This window comes from Rana temporaria, chromosome 5, assembly GCF_905171775.1.
Source record: "Rana temporaria chromosome 5, aRanTem1.1, whole genome shotgun sequence".
Lineage (NCBI taxonomy): Eukaryota > Metazoa > Chordata > Amphibia > Anura > Ranidae > Rana > Rana temporaria.
In genome coordinates, this window is record NC_053493.1 from 422,713,855 (window position 1) to 422,732,271 (window position 18,417).

General features: G+C 49.1%; 1 protein-coding gene across 1 annotated transcript in view; it reads left to right on the top strand.

Annotated features, from left to right (window-relative positions):
- The window catches only part of LOC120941702 (unconventional myosin-Ig-like), a 179,130-nt gene that overhangs the window by 141,356 nt on the left and 19,357 nt on the right, over positions 1–18,417 (top strand). Inside the window, exon 21 of the mRNA XM_040355291.1 lies at positions 1,007–1,161. Within this exon, the coding sequence (XP_040211225.1) occupies positions 1,007–1,161 (155 nt within the window). The remainder of the gene's footprint in view (positions 1–1,006; positions 1,162–18,417) is intronic.

The window sequence follows — 18,417 nt, forward strand, 5'->3', positions numbered from 1 at the left end:
CGTTGTGGTCAGCGTATAGTATGCAAATTGCATACTAACGCCGATTCACAACCCTATGCGAGCCCTGCGTACGCAAGTTACGTCGTTTGCGTACGTCCGGTTTCGCGTAAGGCTGCTCCTGCTAACAGCAGGGGCAGCCAATGCTACGTATACCCGTCGTTCCCGCGTCGCAAAGTTTAAATTTTACGTCGTTTGCGTAAGTTAATCGTGAATGGCGCTGGACGCCATTCACGTTCACTTTGAAGCAAATGTCGTCCTTGCGCCGTCATTTGCCGCAATGCACGTCAGGGAAAGTTTCCCGACGGAGCATGCGCACTACGTTCGGCGCGGGAACGCGCCTAATTTAAATGATCCACGCCCCCTGCGGGATCATTTAAATTACGCGCCCGTACGCCGGGCAGTTTTCCGGAGCGCACACGCAATTTACGGAGCCACTGGAAATTTACGGAGGCGCAGCGGCAAAACGGTGCGCTGCGCCTCCGTAAAAAAAAAGGGGCAAAGCTACCTGAATCTACCCCACTGATCGCTGTATAAATGACAATGGTCCCAAAATAGCGTCAAAAGTGTCGGAAGTGTCCGCCGTAATGTCGCAGTCATGATAAAAAAATCGCAGATCGCCGCCATTACTAGTAAAAAAATAATATTAATAAAAATGCCATAAATCTATCCCCTATTTTGTAGACGCTACAACTTTTGCGCAAACCAATAAACGCTTATTGCGATTTTTTTTACCGAAAATGTGTATAATATAAATAAAAAATTGGGAATATTTATTATAACAAAAAGTAAAAAATATCGGTTTTTTTCCCAAAGTTTTCGCTCTTTTTTTTTTGTTTATAGCGCAAAAAAATTAAAACCGCAAAGGTGATCAAATACCACCAAAAGAAAGCTCTATTTGTGGGGAAAAAGGACGCCAATTTTGTTTGGGAGCCACGTCGCAAAAAATGACCATAAGATGGCGCTGCTGCTGCGCTGTCCTCACCGCGGTTTCTTCCTCGTTTTGCAGGTCACCGGACTGAGCCTGACTAGCGGACAGGACCAGCTGATCGTCCTGCACACCCAGAAACACGACGACATGGCGTTCTGCCTGCAGAGGGCGGAGCTAGGCGGAGAAAACCGTGTGGGAGAACTGGTGGGGATCCTGAAACATCACTTCCAATTGTAAGTGCGCTTATAATCTATATACGGTATATATTAACATTATTTCTTGTGGGATTTATGCTCATGGGGGGGGGGGGGGCAAGGGGGAAAGCTGCCCTGGGCGCAGCAGTTTACTGTATGGATGGGGGTGCCAGTGAGCTCTACAGGGCAACCATTAGGACTGATGGTATCCCCACATACAATTAGATTGTACGGTCTACTGAGCCATGGTTTCCATCGCACCAGGGCCTGGGACAAGGGGGGGTGGGCAGGAGGGGAAGCTGCCCTGGGCGTAGCGGTTTACTGTATGGATGGGGGCGCCAGTGAGCTCTACAGGACAACCATTAGGACTGATGGTTGTCTTGTAGTTGGCCACATACAATCAGATTGTACGGTCTACTGAGCCATGGTTTCCATCCAACCAGGGCCTGGGTCAAGGGGTGGGCAGGAGGGACGGCTGCCCTGGGCGTAGCGGTTTACTGTATGGATGGGGGCGCCAGTGAGCTCTACGGGACAACCATCAGGATTGATGGTTGTACTGTAGTTGTCCACATGCAATCAGATTGTACGGTCTACTGAGCCATGATTTCCAGTGCACCAGGGCCTGGGACAAGGGGGGGGGGCAGAAGGGGAAGCTGCCCTGGGTGCAGCAGTTTACTGTATGGATGGGGGTGCCAGTGAGCTCTACAGGAGAACCATTAGGACTGATGGTTGTCCCATAGTTGGCCACATACAATCAGATTGTACTGTCTACTGACCCATGGTTTCTATCGCACCAGGGCCTGGGTCAAGGGGTGGGCAAGAGGAGGCAGCTGCCCTGGGCACAGCAGTTTACTGTATGGATGGGGGCGCCAGTGAGCTCTACAGGGCAACCATCGGGACTGATGGTTGTCCTGTAGTTGGCCACATGCAATCAGATTGTACTGTCTACTGAGCCATGGTTTCCATCATACCAGGGCCTGGTACAAGGGGTGGGCAGGAGGGGACAGCTGCCCTGGGCGTAGCGGTTTACTGTATGGATGGTGGCGCCAGTGAGCTCTACAGGGCAACCATTACAACTGATGGTTGTCCTGTAATTGGCCACATACAATCAGATTGTACTGTCTACTGAGCCATGGTTTCCATCGCACCAGGGCCTGGGTCAAGGGGTGGGCAGGAGGAGAAGCTGCCCTGGGCATAGCGGTTTACTGTATGGATGGGGGCGCCAGTGAGCTCTACAGGGCAACCATCGGGACTGATGGTTGTCTTGTAGTTGGCCACATGCAATCAGATTGTACGGTCTACTGAGCCATGGTTTCCATCGCACCAGGGCCTGGGTCAAGGGGTGGGCAGGAGGGGACGGCTGCCCTGGGCATAGCAGTTTACTGTATGGATGGGGGCGCCAGTGAGCTCTACAGGTCAACCATCGGGACAGATGGTTGTCCTGTAGTTGGCCACATACAATCAGATTGTACGGGCTACTGAGCCATGGGGGGGGGGGCAGGAGGGGAAGCTGCCCTGGGTGCAGCAGTTTACTGTATGGATGGGGGCGCCAGTGAGCTCTACAGGTCAACCATCGGGACAGATGGTTGTCCTGTAGTTGGCCACATACAATCAGATTGTACGGGCTACTGAGCCATGGGGGGGGGGGGGCAGGAGGGGAAGCTGCCCTGGGTGCAGCAGTTTACTGTATGGATGGGGGCGCCAGTGAGCTCTACAGCACAACAATTAAGACTGATGGTTGTCCTGTAGTTGGCCACATACAATCAGACTGTAAACAGAAATTAGCTGCGTATTGGTAGCTGGCAACTTTCCGGATCTCGCCCGGTAATGCCGGCTTTTCATGTGGTTTATTGGCTTATCTCTGGACTAGAACTCATGCCAGGCTGATGCAGATTCTTCACATACCAACATAATACAGGAGGGGGAGGGGGTGAAGGAAGCCGGGGTGAGGTGGAGGTCAGTCCGGGATTCCCTCCTTATGCCCGCGACCCGCATTCTCCACCAAATCCGAGAGAAACACAAAGCCAAGGCAACCACAACCGTGAGGAACAAGGGGGTGCGGCATGTTCATCTTCTTCATCCTTCCAACTTTATCGGCAACCACTGACCACGCCACCCCTTCTTCATCATCCACCCATCTTCACTGACCACAACTGACCACGCCACCCTTCTTCATCCTCCACCCACCTTCACTGACCACAACTGACCACGCCACCCCTTCTTCATCACCCACCCATCTTCACTGACCACGCCACCCCTTCTTCATCACCCACCCATCTTCACTGATCACGCCACCCCTTCTTCATCATCATCCACCCACCTTCACTGACCACAACTGACCACGCTACCCTTCTTCATCATACACCCATCTTCACTGACCACCACTGACCACGCCACCCCTTCTTCATCATCCACCCATCTTCACTGACCACCACTGACCACGCCACCCCTTCTTCATCATCCACCCATCTTCACTGACCACCACTGACCACGCCACCCCTTCTTCATCATCATCCACCCTTCTATGACCACAACTGACCACGCCACCCCTTCTTCATCATCCACCCTTCTATGACCACAACTGACCACGCCACCCCTTCTTCATCATCCACCCATCTTCACTGACCACAACTGACCACGCCACCCCTTCTTCATCATCCATTCTTCTATGACCACAACTGACCACGCCACCCCTTCTTCATCATCCATTCTTCTATGACCACAACTGACCACGCCACCCCTTCTTCATCATCCACCCATCTTCACTGACCACAACTGACCACGCCACCCCTTCTTCATCATCCACCTTCACCGACCACAACTGACCACGCCACCCCTTCTTCATCATCCACCCACCTTCACTGACCACAACTGACCACGCCACCCCTTCTTCATCATCCACCTTCACCGACCACAACTGACCACGCCACCCCTTCTTCATCATCCACCCACCTTCACTGACCACAACTGACCACGCCACCCCTTCTTCATCATCCACCTTTACCGACCACAACTGACCACGCCACCCCTTCTTCATCATCATCCACCCACCTTCACTGACCACAACTGACCACGCCACCCCTTCTTCATCCACCACCCATCTTCACTGACCACAACTGACCACGCCACCCCTTCTTCATCATCATCCACCCACCTTCACTGACCACAACTGACCACGCCACCCCTTCTTCATCATCATCCACCCACCTTCACTGACCACAACTGACCATACCAACCCTTCTTCATCATCCACCCTTCTATGACCACAACTGACCACGCCACCCCTTCTTCATCATCATCCACCTTCACTGACCACAACTGACCACGCCACCCCTTCTTCATCATCATCCACCCACCTTTACTGACCACAACTGACCACACCACCCCTTCTTCATCATCCACCCACCTTCACTGACCACAACTGACCACGCCACCCCTTCTTCATCATCCACCCTTCTATGACCACAACTGACCACGCCACCCTTCTTCATCATCATCCACCCACCTTCACTGACCACAACTGACCACGCCACCTCTTCTTCATCATACACCCATCTTCACTGACCACGCCACCCTTCTTCATCATCCACCCATCTTCACTGACCACGCCACCCCTTCTTCATCATCATCCACCCACCTTCACTGACCACAACTAACCACGCCAGCCCTTCTTCATCATCCACCCATGTTCACTGACCACAACTGACCATGCCACCTCTTCTTCATCCACCACCCATCTTCACTGACCACCACTGACCACGCCACCCCTTCTTCACCATCCACCCTTCTATAACCACAACTGACCACGCCACCCCTTCTTCATCATACACCCATCTTCACTGACCACAACTGACCTCGCCACCCCTTCTTCATCATCCACCCATCTTCACTGACCACCACTGACCACGCCACCCCTTCTTCACCATCCACCCTTTTATGACCACAACTGACCACGCCACCCCTTCATCATCATCCACCCTTCTATGACCACAACTGACCACGCCACCCCTTCATCATCATCCACCCATCTTCACTGACCACAACTGACCACGCCACCCCTTCTTCATCATACATCCATCTTCACTGACCACCACTGACCCTGTCCTCTCTTCTTCTTCATCACCCACCCTTCTTCAATGACCACACCCTCCCTTCTTCATCATTCACCTGCCTTCAGGCGGGTGAATGATGAAGAAGGGAGGATGTGGTCAGTGGAGGTCAATTATAATAATAATATAAAATAATAATATAAGCCGATCACACCCAAACATGTAAAATATTCCTGGGACGTTGGCCCTGGCCCTCCTTCCACCTTGCCCACTTGGAAAGCTTCTATCTCTCCAGCCCTCCTCAGAGGCCACGCCCACAGGCCACGCCCACGCGGATCCCCTGCCATCAGTAGCTGTAGCTGTATTTAGCGGACCCGGCCCTGCGGGACATGCCTGGTACTGAACGGGTTACCCCAGAACACCGTCTGGGTTTGTAAATATAAAAAAAACAAAAAAAACAAATCCTCTAATTACACACCGGGGAGATTTTGTTGGAAATAATTAACGCTTTTGTAAGCTGCGACTCTCACCCTAATTGGGACGGGGGAGGGGAGGGGGAGGGGGAGGGGAGGGGGACTGAGGTATTTTGTTCGAGTTTTGTGCTGATTGGTGTGATAGCGATGGAGATGGGAGGGGTCTCGGGGGGATAGTATGTGTAAATATTATTATCTGTTGTGATTAACGATATTATTTGTATAATTGATCTCCATAAAGAGGACCTGTCATCTCTTATTTCTATTACAAGATCTCCTCATAAAGAGAACCTGTCACCCCTTATTTCTATTACAAGATCTCCTCATAAAGAGGACCTGTCACCCCTTATTTCTATTACATGATCTCCTTCATAAAGAGGACCTGTCACCCCTTATTTCTATTACATGATCTCCTCATAAAGAGAACCTGTCACCCCTTATTTCTATTACATGAGATCTCCATAAAGAGAACCTGTCACCCCTTATTTCTATTACATGATCTCCCCCATAAAGAGGACCTGTCACCCCTTATTTCTATTACACGATCTCTCCATAAAGAGGACCTGTCACCTCTTATTTCTATTACATGATCTCCCCCATAAAGAGGACCTGTCACCCCTTATTTCTATTACACGATCTCCCCATAAAGAGGACCTGTCACCTCTTATTTCTATTATATGATCTCCCCCATAAAGAGGAACTGTCACCCCTTATTTCTATTACATGATCTCCCCATAAAGAGGACCAGTCACCCCTTATTTCTATTACATGATCTCCCCATAAAGAGGACCTGTCACCTCTTATTTCTATTACATGATCCCCCCATAAAGAGGACCTGTCACCCCTTATTTCTATTACATGATCTCCCCATAAAGAGGACCTGTCACCTCTTATTTCTATTACATGATCTCCCCCATAAAGAGGACCTGTCACCCCTTATTTCTATTACATAATCTCCCCATAAAGAGGACCTGTCACCCCTTATTTCTATTACATGATCTCCCCATAAAGAGGACCTGTCACCCCTTATTTCTATTACATGATCTCCCCATAAAGAGGACCTGTCACCCCTTATTTCTATTACATCATCTCCCCATAAAGAGGACCTGTCACCCCTTATTTCTATTACATCATCTCCCCATAAAGATATATCTTTATATACATTGTATCGGAGGAGGAGGAGGATGAGGAACCAATCAATCTCTTCTATTGTATATAATGGACTTTATTCTGAGTGATCAGTACACAGCGCCCCCCGCATGGACAACCAGTAAGGGATCATCGCCCTGCATAGGCATTCGCCTCCATCTGTCATCACATGATTAAGCCAATTAGCCGTCCCCGAGGACGGGCGGCTCCGTCTGCTGACCGCCGAGGTGCCATCTGGAGTTCCGGATTATCCCCCCCAAACCAGCGCCGCACGTTCCCAGGGGCCAGCTTGGCACGGCGACTAGCACTGAACTCCGTCCAATCCCTTTAATAAAATCAGTTCCGTTCCGACGGCGGCGGCGCTAATCCCATTGTCATCTCCTGAAAGGTGACCCCCCCCCCGACTAACGAGCGCAGCGACTTCATTAACGAGTCTCCGCCCCCACCGATAACACCTCTTTGTAGATACAGAGCCTGGAAAAAGTATTCATACCCCTCAACATTCCCCACCTTTTGTCACGTGACAACCAAAAACATGAATGTATTTTATTGGGATTTTATGTGAGAGACACAAAGTGTCACATGATTGCGAAGTGGAAGGAAAATGATACAAATAAATATCTGAAAAGTGTTGGGAATTCCTTGGCCGCAGTGACAGCTTCCCTGGTGGGCTCACTCATGTGGGTTTGGATGAAGATCCAAGATTACCCTAATGAGGGACATTCAACCTTTGCTGGGTCATTCGTCTTCAGCCATAGCACATGGCACGTGGGGTTGGGAATGCCTTGGCCACAATATGACTGGTTCATATATAGTGACAGCTTCCCTGGTGGGCTCGCTCATGTGGGTTTGGACAAGGATTCAGAATCATCCCTAATGAGGAACATTCAACCTGTCCTGGGTCATTCAATTTTAACCATGGCTTGTGGCTGTGGGGTTGGGAATGCCTTGGCCGCAGATGACAGCTTCCCTGGTGGACTCGCTTGTGTGAGTTTGGACAAGGATCCGAGATCATTCCTCATGAAGACCATTCAACCTGTATCACGTCATCCATCTTCAGCCATGGCTTGTGGCTGCGGATTGGGAATGCCTTGGCCACAGATGACTGTTCCATATTAAATGACAGCTTCCCTGGTGGGCTCGCTCATGTGGGTTTGGACAAGGATCCAAAATCATCCCTAATGAGAAACATTCAACCTGCCCTGGGTCATTCAATTTTAACCATGGCTTGTGGCTGTGGGGTTCTGAATGCCTTGACTGCAATGACAGCTTCCCTGGTGGGCTCGCTCATGTGGGTTTGGACAAGGATCCGAGATCATTCCTCATGAAGACCATTCAACCTGTATCACGTCATCCATCTTCAGCCATGGCTTGTGGCTGCGGATTGGGAATGCCTTGGCCACAGATGACTGTTCCATATTAAATGACAGCTTCCCTGGCGGGCTCGCTCATGTGGGTTTGGACAAGGATCCAGGATCATCCCTAATGAGGAACATTCAACCTGTACTGGGTGATTCAATTTTAACCAAGGCTTGTGGCTACAGGGTTGGGAATTCCTTGGCCGCAGATGACAGCTTCCCTGGTGGACTCGCTTGTGTGGGTTTGGGCAAAGATCCGAGATCATTCCTCGTGAAGAACATTCAACCTGTATCACGTCATCCATCTTCAGCCATGGCTTGTGGCTGCAGATTGGGAATGCCTTGGCTGCAGATGACTGGCCCATATTAAATGACAGCTTCCCTGGCGGGCTCGCTCATGTGGTTTTGGACAAGGATCCAGGATCATCCCTAATGAGGAACATGCAACCTGTACTGGGTCATTTGTGTTCAGCCATAGCCCATGGCTGTGGGGTTGGGAATGTCTTGGCCTCAATGACAGCTTCCCTGGTGGACTCGCTTGTGTGAGTTTGGGCAAGGATCCAGAATCATTCCTCATGAAGACCATTGAACCTGTATCACGTCATCCATCTTCAGCCATGGCAGAATACAAGGAAGATACGAGGCGGAGTCAGTCTAATAATGGATTGGGGGGGGGGGGGGGGGCCCATAGAAGAGTCTTTGTTGGGCTCAGACGGTCAGTCGGGGATAATGACTCCGGATTTGGGGGGATAATTGAGGACGTTTCCGGACTGACACCAGAGTCCCGTCCGGTTGGCCTCAATCCCAGCATTGTCCCGGGTGGGGGAGGGACGGATGGGGGTCCCCGGACCTCCTCAGTGTCCTTCTAATGGGTGTCATGTCCTCACAATGCCCCGGCCAGCTGTTCTTGGTGGGAAGCAGACGGTGCCTCGTGCTCCGATCCCGGGGGGGGGCAGAGACACAAACTACTGCAGGAAACCTCACCATTGTGGGAGGGGCAGAGACACAAACTACTGCAGGAAATCTCACCATTGTGGGAGGGGCAGAGACACAAACTACTGCAGGAAACCTCACCATTGTGGGAGGGGCAGAGACACAAACTACTGCAGGAAATCTCATTGTGGGAGGAGCAGAGACACAAACTACTGCAGGAAATCTCCCCATTGTGGGAGGGGCAGAGACACAAACTACTGCAGGGAATCTCCCCATTGTGTGAGGGGCAGAGACACAAACTACTGCAGGGAATCTCACCATTGTGGGAGGGGCAGAGACACAAACTACTGCAGGAAATCTCCCCATTGTGTGAGGGGCAGAGACACAAACTACTGCAGGGAATCTCACCATTGTGGGAGGGGCAGAGACACAAACTACTGCAGGAAATCTCTCCATTGTGGGAGGGGCAGAGACACAAACTACTGCAGGAAATCTCACCATTGTGGGAGGGGCAGAGACACAAACTACTGCAGGAAATCTCTCCATTGTGGGAGGGGCAGAGACACAAACTACTGCAGGAAATCTCACCATTGTGGGAGGGGCAGAGACACAAACTACTGCAGGAAATCTCATCATTGTGGGAGGGGCGGAGACACAAACTACTGCAGGGAAATCTCACCATTGTGGGAGGGGCAGAGACACAAACTACTGCAGGAAATCTCACCATTGTGGGAGGGGCAGAGACACAAACTACTGCAGGAAACCTCCCCATTGTGGGAGGGGCAGAGACACAAACTACTGCAGGAAATCTCACCATTGTGGGAGGGGCAGAGACACAAACTACTGCAGGCAATCTCCCCATTGTGGGAGGGGCAGAGACACAAACTACTGCAGGGAATCTCATCATTGTGGGAGGGGCAGAGACACAAACTACTGCAGGAAATCTCCCCATTGTGGGAGGGGCAGAGACACAAACTACTGCAGGAAATCTCCCCATTGTGGGAGGGGCAGAGACACAAACTACTGCAGGAAATCTCACCAGTGTGGGAGGGGCAGAGACACAAACTACTGCAGGAGATCTCCCCATTGTGGGAGGGGCAGAGACACAAACTACTGCAGGAGATCTCCTCATTGTGGGAGGGGCAGAGACACAAACTACTGCAGGAGATCTCCTCATTGTGGGAGGGGCAGAGACACAAACTACTGCAGGGAATCTCATCATTGTGGGAGGGGCAGAGACACAAACTACTGCGAGGAAATCTCCTCATTGTGGGAGGGGCAGAGACACAAACTACTGCGAGGAAATCTCCTCATTGTGGGAGGGGCAGAGACACAAACTACTGCAGGAAATCTCCCCATTGTGGGAGGGGCAGAGACACAAACTACTGCAGGAAATCTCCCCATTGTGGGAGGGGCAGAGACACAAACTACTGCAGGAAATCTCTCCGTTGTGGGAGGGGCAGAGACACAAACTACTGCAGGAAATCTCTCCGTTGTGGGAGGGGCAGAGACACAAACTACTGCAGGGAAATCTCCCCATTGTGGGAGGGGCAGAGACACAAACTACTGCAGGAAATCTCATCATTGTGGGAGGGGCAGAGACACAAACTACTGCAGGGAATCTCATCATTGTGGGAGGGGCAGAGACACAAACTACTGCGGGGAAATCTCCTCATTGTGGGAGGGGCAGAGACACAAACTACTGCAGGAAATCTCCCCATTGTGGGAGGGGCAGAGACACAAACTACTGCAGGAAATCTCACCATTGTGGGAGGGGCAGAGACACAAACTACTGCAGGAGATCTCACCATTGTGGGAGGGGCAGAGACACAAACTACTGCAGGAAATCTCCCCATTGTGGGAGGGGCAGAGACACAAACTACTGCAGGGAAATCTCATCATTGTGGGAGGGGCAGAGACACAAACTACTGCAGGAGATCTCACCATTGTGGGAGGGGCAGAGACACAAACTACTGCAGGAAATCTCCCCATTGTGGGAGGGGCAGAGACACAAACTACTGCAGGAGATCTCACCATTGTGGGAGGGGCAGAGACACAAACTACTGCAGGAGATCTCACCACTGTGGGAGGGGCTGAGACAGACGGGAGATACAAAGTAACATTGGCCCGGATTCAGGTAGAATTGCGCATTATTTACGGAGGCGCAGGGCAACGTTTTTGCCCTGCGCCCCCGCAAATTTGCTCCGCTGCCCTTGATTCTGCTCCGTAAATTGCGCGGGCGCGCCGGCAAAATGCCCAGCGCAAGAGCACGCAATTTAAATGATCCCGTAGGGGGCGGGAATCATTTAAATTAGGCGCGTTCCCACGCCGATCGTAGAGCGCATGCTCCGTCGGGAAACTTTCCCGACGTGCATTGCGGCAAATGACGTTGCAAGGACCTCATTTGCTTCAAAGTGAACGTGAATGGCGTCCAGCGCCATTCACGATTCACTAACGCAAACTACGTCAAATTCAAATTTCACGACGCGGGAACGACGGGTATACGTAACATGGGCTGCCCCTGCTAATAGCAGGGGCAGCCTTACGCGAAAAACGCCGTACGTAAACGACGTACATTGCGTACGCAGGGCTCGCGCAACGTTGTGAATCGGCGTTAGTATGCAATTTGCATACTATACGCTGAGCACAACGGGAACGCCACCTAGCGGCCAATGCAAGAATGCAGCCTAAGATATGAGGGCATAAGAGCCTCATGCCGCGCAGATCTGAGGCTGCAGTTGGCGTAACGAGGTTCCTGAATCAGGAGCACTCGTTACGCCCGGGCAAGTAAGCAATTGCGCTGTGTAACCTATGGTTACACAGGCGCAATTGCTTCTTGAATCTACCCCATTGTTTATAAGTATTGATCAGACAGGAGATAGAGAGATACAAAGTAACATTGTTCAGAGAGAGATAGAGAAATGCGAACAATCTTTTTTTATAAACCTTGTTCAGACGGGAGATGGAGAGATATAAGTAACATTGGGCCAGATTCTCGTAGTTTTCCCGCGGCCGTAGCGTATGCCATTTACACTCCGCCGCCGCAACTTACTGGAGCAAGTGCCATATTCCTCAAGCACTTGCTCCGTAGTTTGCGGCGGCGTAGTGTAAAAGGCCCGGCGTATCCCCGCGTAATTCAAAGGGGGCGGCTTATATTTAAATTAAGCGCGCCCCCGTGCCGATCGAACTGCGCATGCGCCAGGCTAAAAATAGCCCAGTGCGCATGCTCCAGTTCTCGGCGTAAAACGTCAATGACGCCGACGTGTGCGCCATTGACGTAAAGTCGTATTCAGGAACGACTTACGAAAACGACGTACCCAATGGGAAAAGACGACGCGGACCTGACGCCATACTTAACATGGCCTACCTGGGACTGGCGTAAGGTTACCCCTCATAAAGCAGGGGTAACCTTACGCTTACGCAAACGACGTAAGCGACGGTTACGCGGCGCGATTTCGTTCGGGAATCGGCGTATCAGGCTCATTTGCATAAACAAATGAGACCTGAACGTAAACGCCACCTAGCGTCCGGCGGAGTAATTACATTTAAGATCCGACAGTGTAAGTGACTTACACATGTCGGATCTACAGCGTATCTATGCGAAAATGATTCTAAGAATCACTCGCATAGATACGCGGCCCAAAAAACAGAGATACGACGGAGTTTCCTGAGATACTCCATCGTAACTCTTCTGAGAACCTGGCCCAGTGTTTATAAACATTGATCAGAGGTGAGATAGAGAGATACAAAGTAACATTGTTTATAAACATCGATCAGACGGGAGATGGAGAGATACAAAGTAACATTGTTTATAAACATTGTTCAGACAGGAGATAAGAATATAACTGAACTGGTTAAACGGGTGTCGGATAGAAAGTGAGGATGGAAGATCGTTGTCAGTGTTTCCCGCTCAGTCTGGATATTCGGAGCGCGGCGTCCCCGCAGGACGCGGCTCTGTTTGCTTTTCCTCCTCAGAGAAGGTCGGTCTCTTGGGGACCTTCGGGGTTTATAAATTGAATCTGCACTGAGTCATATTTAGGATCATTAGACAAGAGCCGGGGGGGCCCCCGGGGGCCCGAGTCTTTCTCACTATCATTACCTCAGCTCAGCCTCCCCTCCATGTGGAGGAAGACGGCGCCGCGCCGATGTGACTGCAAACCGAATGTCACTTCCCACCGGTCCGCGGCTTTCACAGGTCACATGACCCCTTCATTATTTCCACTGGGGGGGGCTTATTCACTAAAGTATCTGCTGCCATCATATCCACCAATAATAATAGTACAAGGAATACTTCATCTCCAGCACAGCCTTCTGATTGGTGGCTGACATAGAAGGGTTAAAACCCCCCAAGATTTATTTTCCATTCATTTCATCATCAAAATAGGAAAAGAGAAATAATACCGATAATATCCATAATACCAATAATACCAATAATACCAATAATACCAATAATACTGATAATACCGATAATACCAACAATACCAACAATACCAACAATACCAATAATACCGATAATACCGATAATACCGACAATACCAATAATACTGATAATACCAATAATACTGATAATACCAATAATACCGATAATACCAATAATACCGATAATATCAATAATACCGATAATACCAATAATACCAATAATACCAATAATACCGATAATACCAATAATACCGATAATACCAATAATACCCATAATACCAATAATACCAACAATACCAACAATACCAACAATACCCATAATACCAATAATACCAATAATACCGATAATACAGATAATACCGATAATACCAATAATACCAACAATACCAATAATACAGATAATACCGATAATACCAATAATACCAACAATACCGATAATACCAACAATACCAATAATACTGATAATACCAATAATACCGATAATAGCAATAATACCCATAATACCAATAATACCAATAATACCAATAATACTGATAATACCGATAATACCGATAATATCAATAATACAGATAATACCGATAATACCAATAATACCAATAATACCGATAATACCAACAATACCAATAATACTGATAATACCAATAATACCGATAATACCGATAATAGCAATAATACCCATAATACCAATAATACCAATAATACCAATAATACTGATAATACCGATAATACCGATAATATCAATAATACCGATAATACCGATAATACCAATAATACTGATAATAGCAATAATACCGATAATACCAATAATACCAATAATAGCGATAATATCAATAATACGATAATACCGATAATACTGATAATACCAATAATACCAATAGTACCAATAATACTGATAATACCAATAATACCAATAATAATACCAATAATACCAATAGTACCGATAATACCGATAATACCAATAATAGCGATAATACTGATAATACCAATAATACTGATAATACCAATAATACCAATAATACTGATAATACCAATAATACCAATAGTACCGATAATACCGATAATACCAATAATAGCGATAATACCAATAATACCAATAATACCGATAATACCAATAATAGTGATAATACCAATAATACCGATAATACCAAAAATAGGGATAATACCGATAATACCAATAATACAGATAATATCAATAATACAGATAATACCAATAATACCGATAATACCAATAATACCGATAATATCAATAATACAGATAATACCAATAATACCGATAATACCAATAATATCAATAATACCGATTGTTATACATTTGCCTATATGTCTCAGTTTAATTCTCCCTGCTTGCCCTGTGTAATTCTGTCCTCGGCTAGCAGGTTATTGACGTGCTAATGTCCCCTCACTATTTCTAAAGGTTAATTGATCTATTGTGTTGTGTGAAGGAGATCTGTGTTTAAGTGGCTTGTGTTAATTATTCTGATTGCTCCAGTGTGGTAATTATCTCTCTATATGCGGGGTCGAGCGGTCTAGTTAATGTATTCAGTACAACTAGTACTCAGCGTCATTTATGTCATTGTCTAAAGAAAATGTGTTTTCAGACTCGGCTCCGTCGTGTCTGCCTAATCATCTGTATGGAAGCCCCAGTGTGAGGGGGCGGAGATTTGTCATTGTAACAGTTTTGGAAATGACATATAAGCTGTGTGATATAACATTAAAGTCTGTCTTGTTCAAGCAGTAAGCCTGGACTAATGTGTGGCTTAATGGGCGATTCCAGGGATATCCCTCCTCGTGGAATATTGGGTGATGTTCTTATGGAAGAAGGGAATCTTTGACGGGGATATCATACCAATACCGTCACAATTGGTTGGCAGCAGCGGGATTTTCCCTTCTACTCTCCTTTACACCCGGATTCCAAGCAGACACTGGAAGAACTACTGGAAGTTCGTGGAAGGATTGCTAGCAACAAAACCAAGCGGGTCATCATAGCAGAATCAATGGAGATAGACCAGGAGGACGGGATTGCAGCAACGCCAGCAGTACAAGAGATGGAGACACCAGTGATTCAGGAGGAGGAATCGCCAGCCAACAAGCTAATGAGAGAGAAGCTAGCATGGTTCGGCCTGAACCCAACACCGGATGTGGTGCTGAAAGTGATGGACCTGTTAGTAAACGCAGAGCTACAGAAGGCTAAAGAAATAAGAGACGCAGAACTACAGAAGGATAAACACATAAGAGACGCAGAACTACAGAAGGCTAAACAAATAAGAGACAAACAAATAAGAGACGCAGAACTACAGGAGGCTAAAGAAATAAGAGACGCAGAACTACAGTTAAAACTGGCAGCAGTCCAACAAGCAGCCGCACCTTCTCCGAACAGTGAGTACAGCACAGCAGACACAAGGAAGATTCCGTTTAGCGCTTTTAAAGCTTTTGATGAAAAGGACTGTGAAATTGATAACTACCTAGCAGATTTTGAGCGACAATGTAACCTGCACCGAATAGCTAGAGGAGAGTGGGTTGCAATATTGTCAGGCAAACTGTCAGGCAAAGCTTCTGATGCTTTCCGGACCGTGCCAGATCAGGATATCCATAGCTACGCCCGGGTTAAAGAAGCGCTCCTGGCTCGTTATGCAGTAACCCCAGAGTCCCACCGACAGAAGTTCAGGGACTCACGCAAAACCACGAAAGACTCTTACGCGGAATGGGCATGCCAGTTATCCCTGTCGGCCTCTAACTGGGTTAACAGCAGCCAGGCCACCACCGCAGAGGACATTTTGCAACTAATGCTCCTGGAGCAATTTTACAATCACATCCAGACGGACGTCAAAGACTGGGTGAGAGATCGCAGGCCCATGACTCTACCAGAGGCCGCAAAGTTGGCGGATGAATATGCGGATACTCGCAAGACAAACCAGGTCACATCACGGGTACAACCTCCACGACCAACGGTGCCCTCACACCCACCAGCCACTAGATACCAACCTTCTAACAGACCGGTGACATCTAGCCCTCGCTATCCACGCCAGGAGGACAACGAACAACGCTGCTTCCGGTGCAAACAGCTGGGTCACTTCAAGCAGAATTGCCCCATGAACGACAACACCAGGTCAAATTGGTCTCAACCGGGGTACCGCCCACCAGCAGCAGCCCATTGTGTAGACTCGGCTTGGGATCTCCAGGAGCTGGGTCCGGAAGAACCATTGGACACCATTTACGAAGTCCTCACGGTACAATCTGGTATTACGGACAACAGGGAACACCATTGTCAGCTGGTCATGGGCGACAGCCATGAGCCGGAGGGGCCCTGGAGGGAGCTGGGCAGAAAGAGGCACCGCCGGCTACCCCCCAAGAAGAAGAGGTCCTGGAAGCCGTATAACAAGCTGACCTGGGAGGAGAAGAAGTGACTGGAGGAGAGGGAGTCGCAGCGGGCGTCCCAGATGCGGGCCGAGATGTTCGTCAAGGGCCCACCGGTGGCCCCTTACACCACCACCCAGTTCCTGATGATGAAGGACCACGTGGAGAGCCTGCAGAACATGAGCAAGCAGGAGCTGATCCGTGAGTACATAGAGCTGGAGGAGTGCATAAGCCGCATGGAGGAGGAGAACAACCACCTGAGGTCACAGCAGGCTGACCCCCCCAGGCTCCATGAACTGGAGATGGAGCTGGAGAAGCTCAAAGAGGAGAACTGGCGGCTGCGGAGGGAGCAGAGGGTGGCTGACCCTATGGGGCCCTGATTCCCCCCCCCGGACTCTGAGCACCAGTGCTACAGCATTTCAACAAATATAACTTTTTCTTTTTATGAATCTCCTGTGATTGTCACTTCAGAGCCATAACCTGCCCCCTCCCATAGCGGGACACCTAGATGGCGGCGCACAGACCCATTCGCCGTCTTCACACTGACTTCTGGTGACTCTGCAGATCACACAAAGACTTGGGGACTGACCGGCGTGTGATCTGACGACCCGGTGGCATACCTGAGTCTGAAGCAGTTGCCAAGGGAGGTCAGTTACGCCAAACGGAGTTAACCTCGGACTGAAAGCTCTGAACCCGTCAACCCTACTGGACCAGGGAAGGTCCAACCGGGTTTTCCGGAGCAGGGAGAAAAAGGGGGGCCATTGTGATGCATTTGCCTATATGTCTCAGTGTAATTCTCCCTGCTTGCCCTGTGTAATTCTGTCCTCGGCTAACAGGTTATTTTTTAAATCAAAAAAGTTTTTATTGCTCACAGAACAAGCAAGAAAACAACAGTATGACATCACATACAGGTTACAAACATTACACTTCACATACATCTCTTCGTTCGGAACATGCATGAATACAGTCTGCTTTATATTGCGCCCTCTCATCCCACTCTCCCAGTTCTAACGGGTTTAGTTGCCTCCTAGCAATCTCGTCTGGACGAGCTCCACAGGGCTCAGACCTGGTGTGGCTAGCCATGCATCCCATATTTTGTCAAACTTGCCCGCCCTACCCCTGTGCTGATATATATATTTTTCCATCACGAGCATCTTGCCCATATGTGTCACCCATAGTTTAAACGTGGGGGGTACCTCCAGCTTCCATTTCAAGAGAATGACCTTTCTGGCCTGGAATAAAGCTCTATTAAATGCCATTCTAGTCATCTCCTCCGCCACCGCTCCCTCCAATACTCCTAGCAGGCAATAGACCGGTTCCAGGGGAACGGAAGTCTGGAAGACAGAGTTAAGCGTGTCCAGGACCTCCCTCCAGAACCTATGGAGTTTGGGGCAGCGCCAGAGCAGGTGGATCAAGTCACCCGTTCCTACCCTGCACCTGTTGCACAGGGGGTCGGGGACCCTGCCCATTTTAAAGAGCTTCACCGGGGTGTAGTGGACCCGTAATAGGATGTATAATTGCGATACCTTTTGTGCAACGTTTAGGGAGCACCTGTTTACC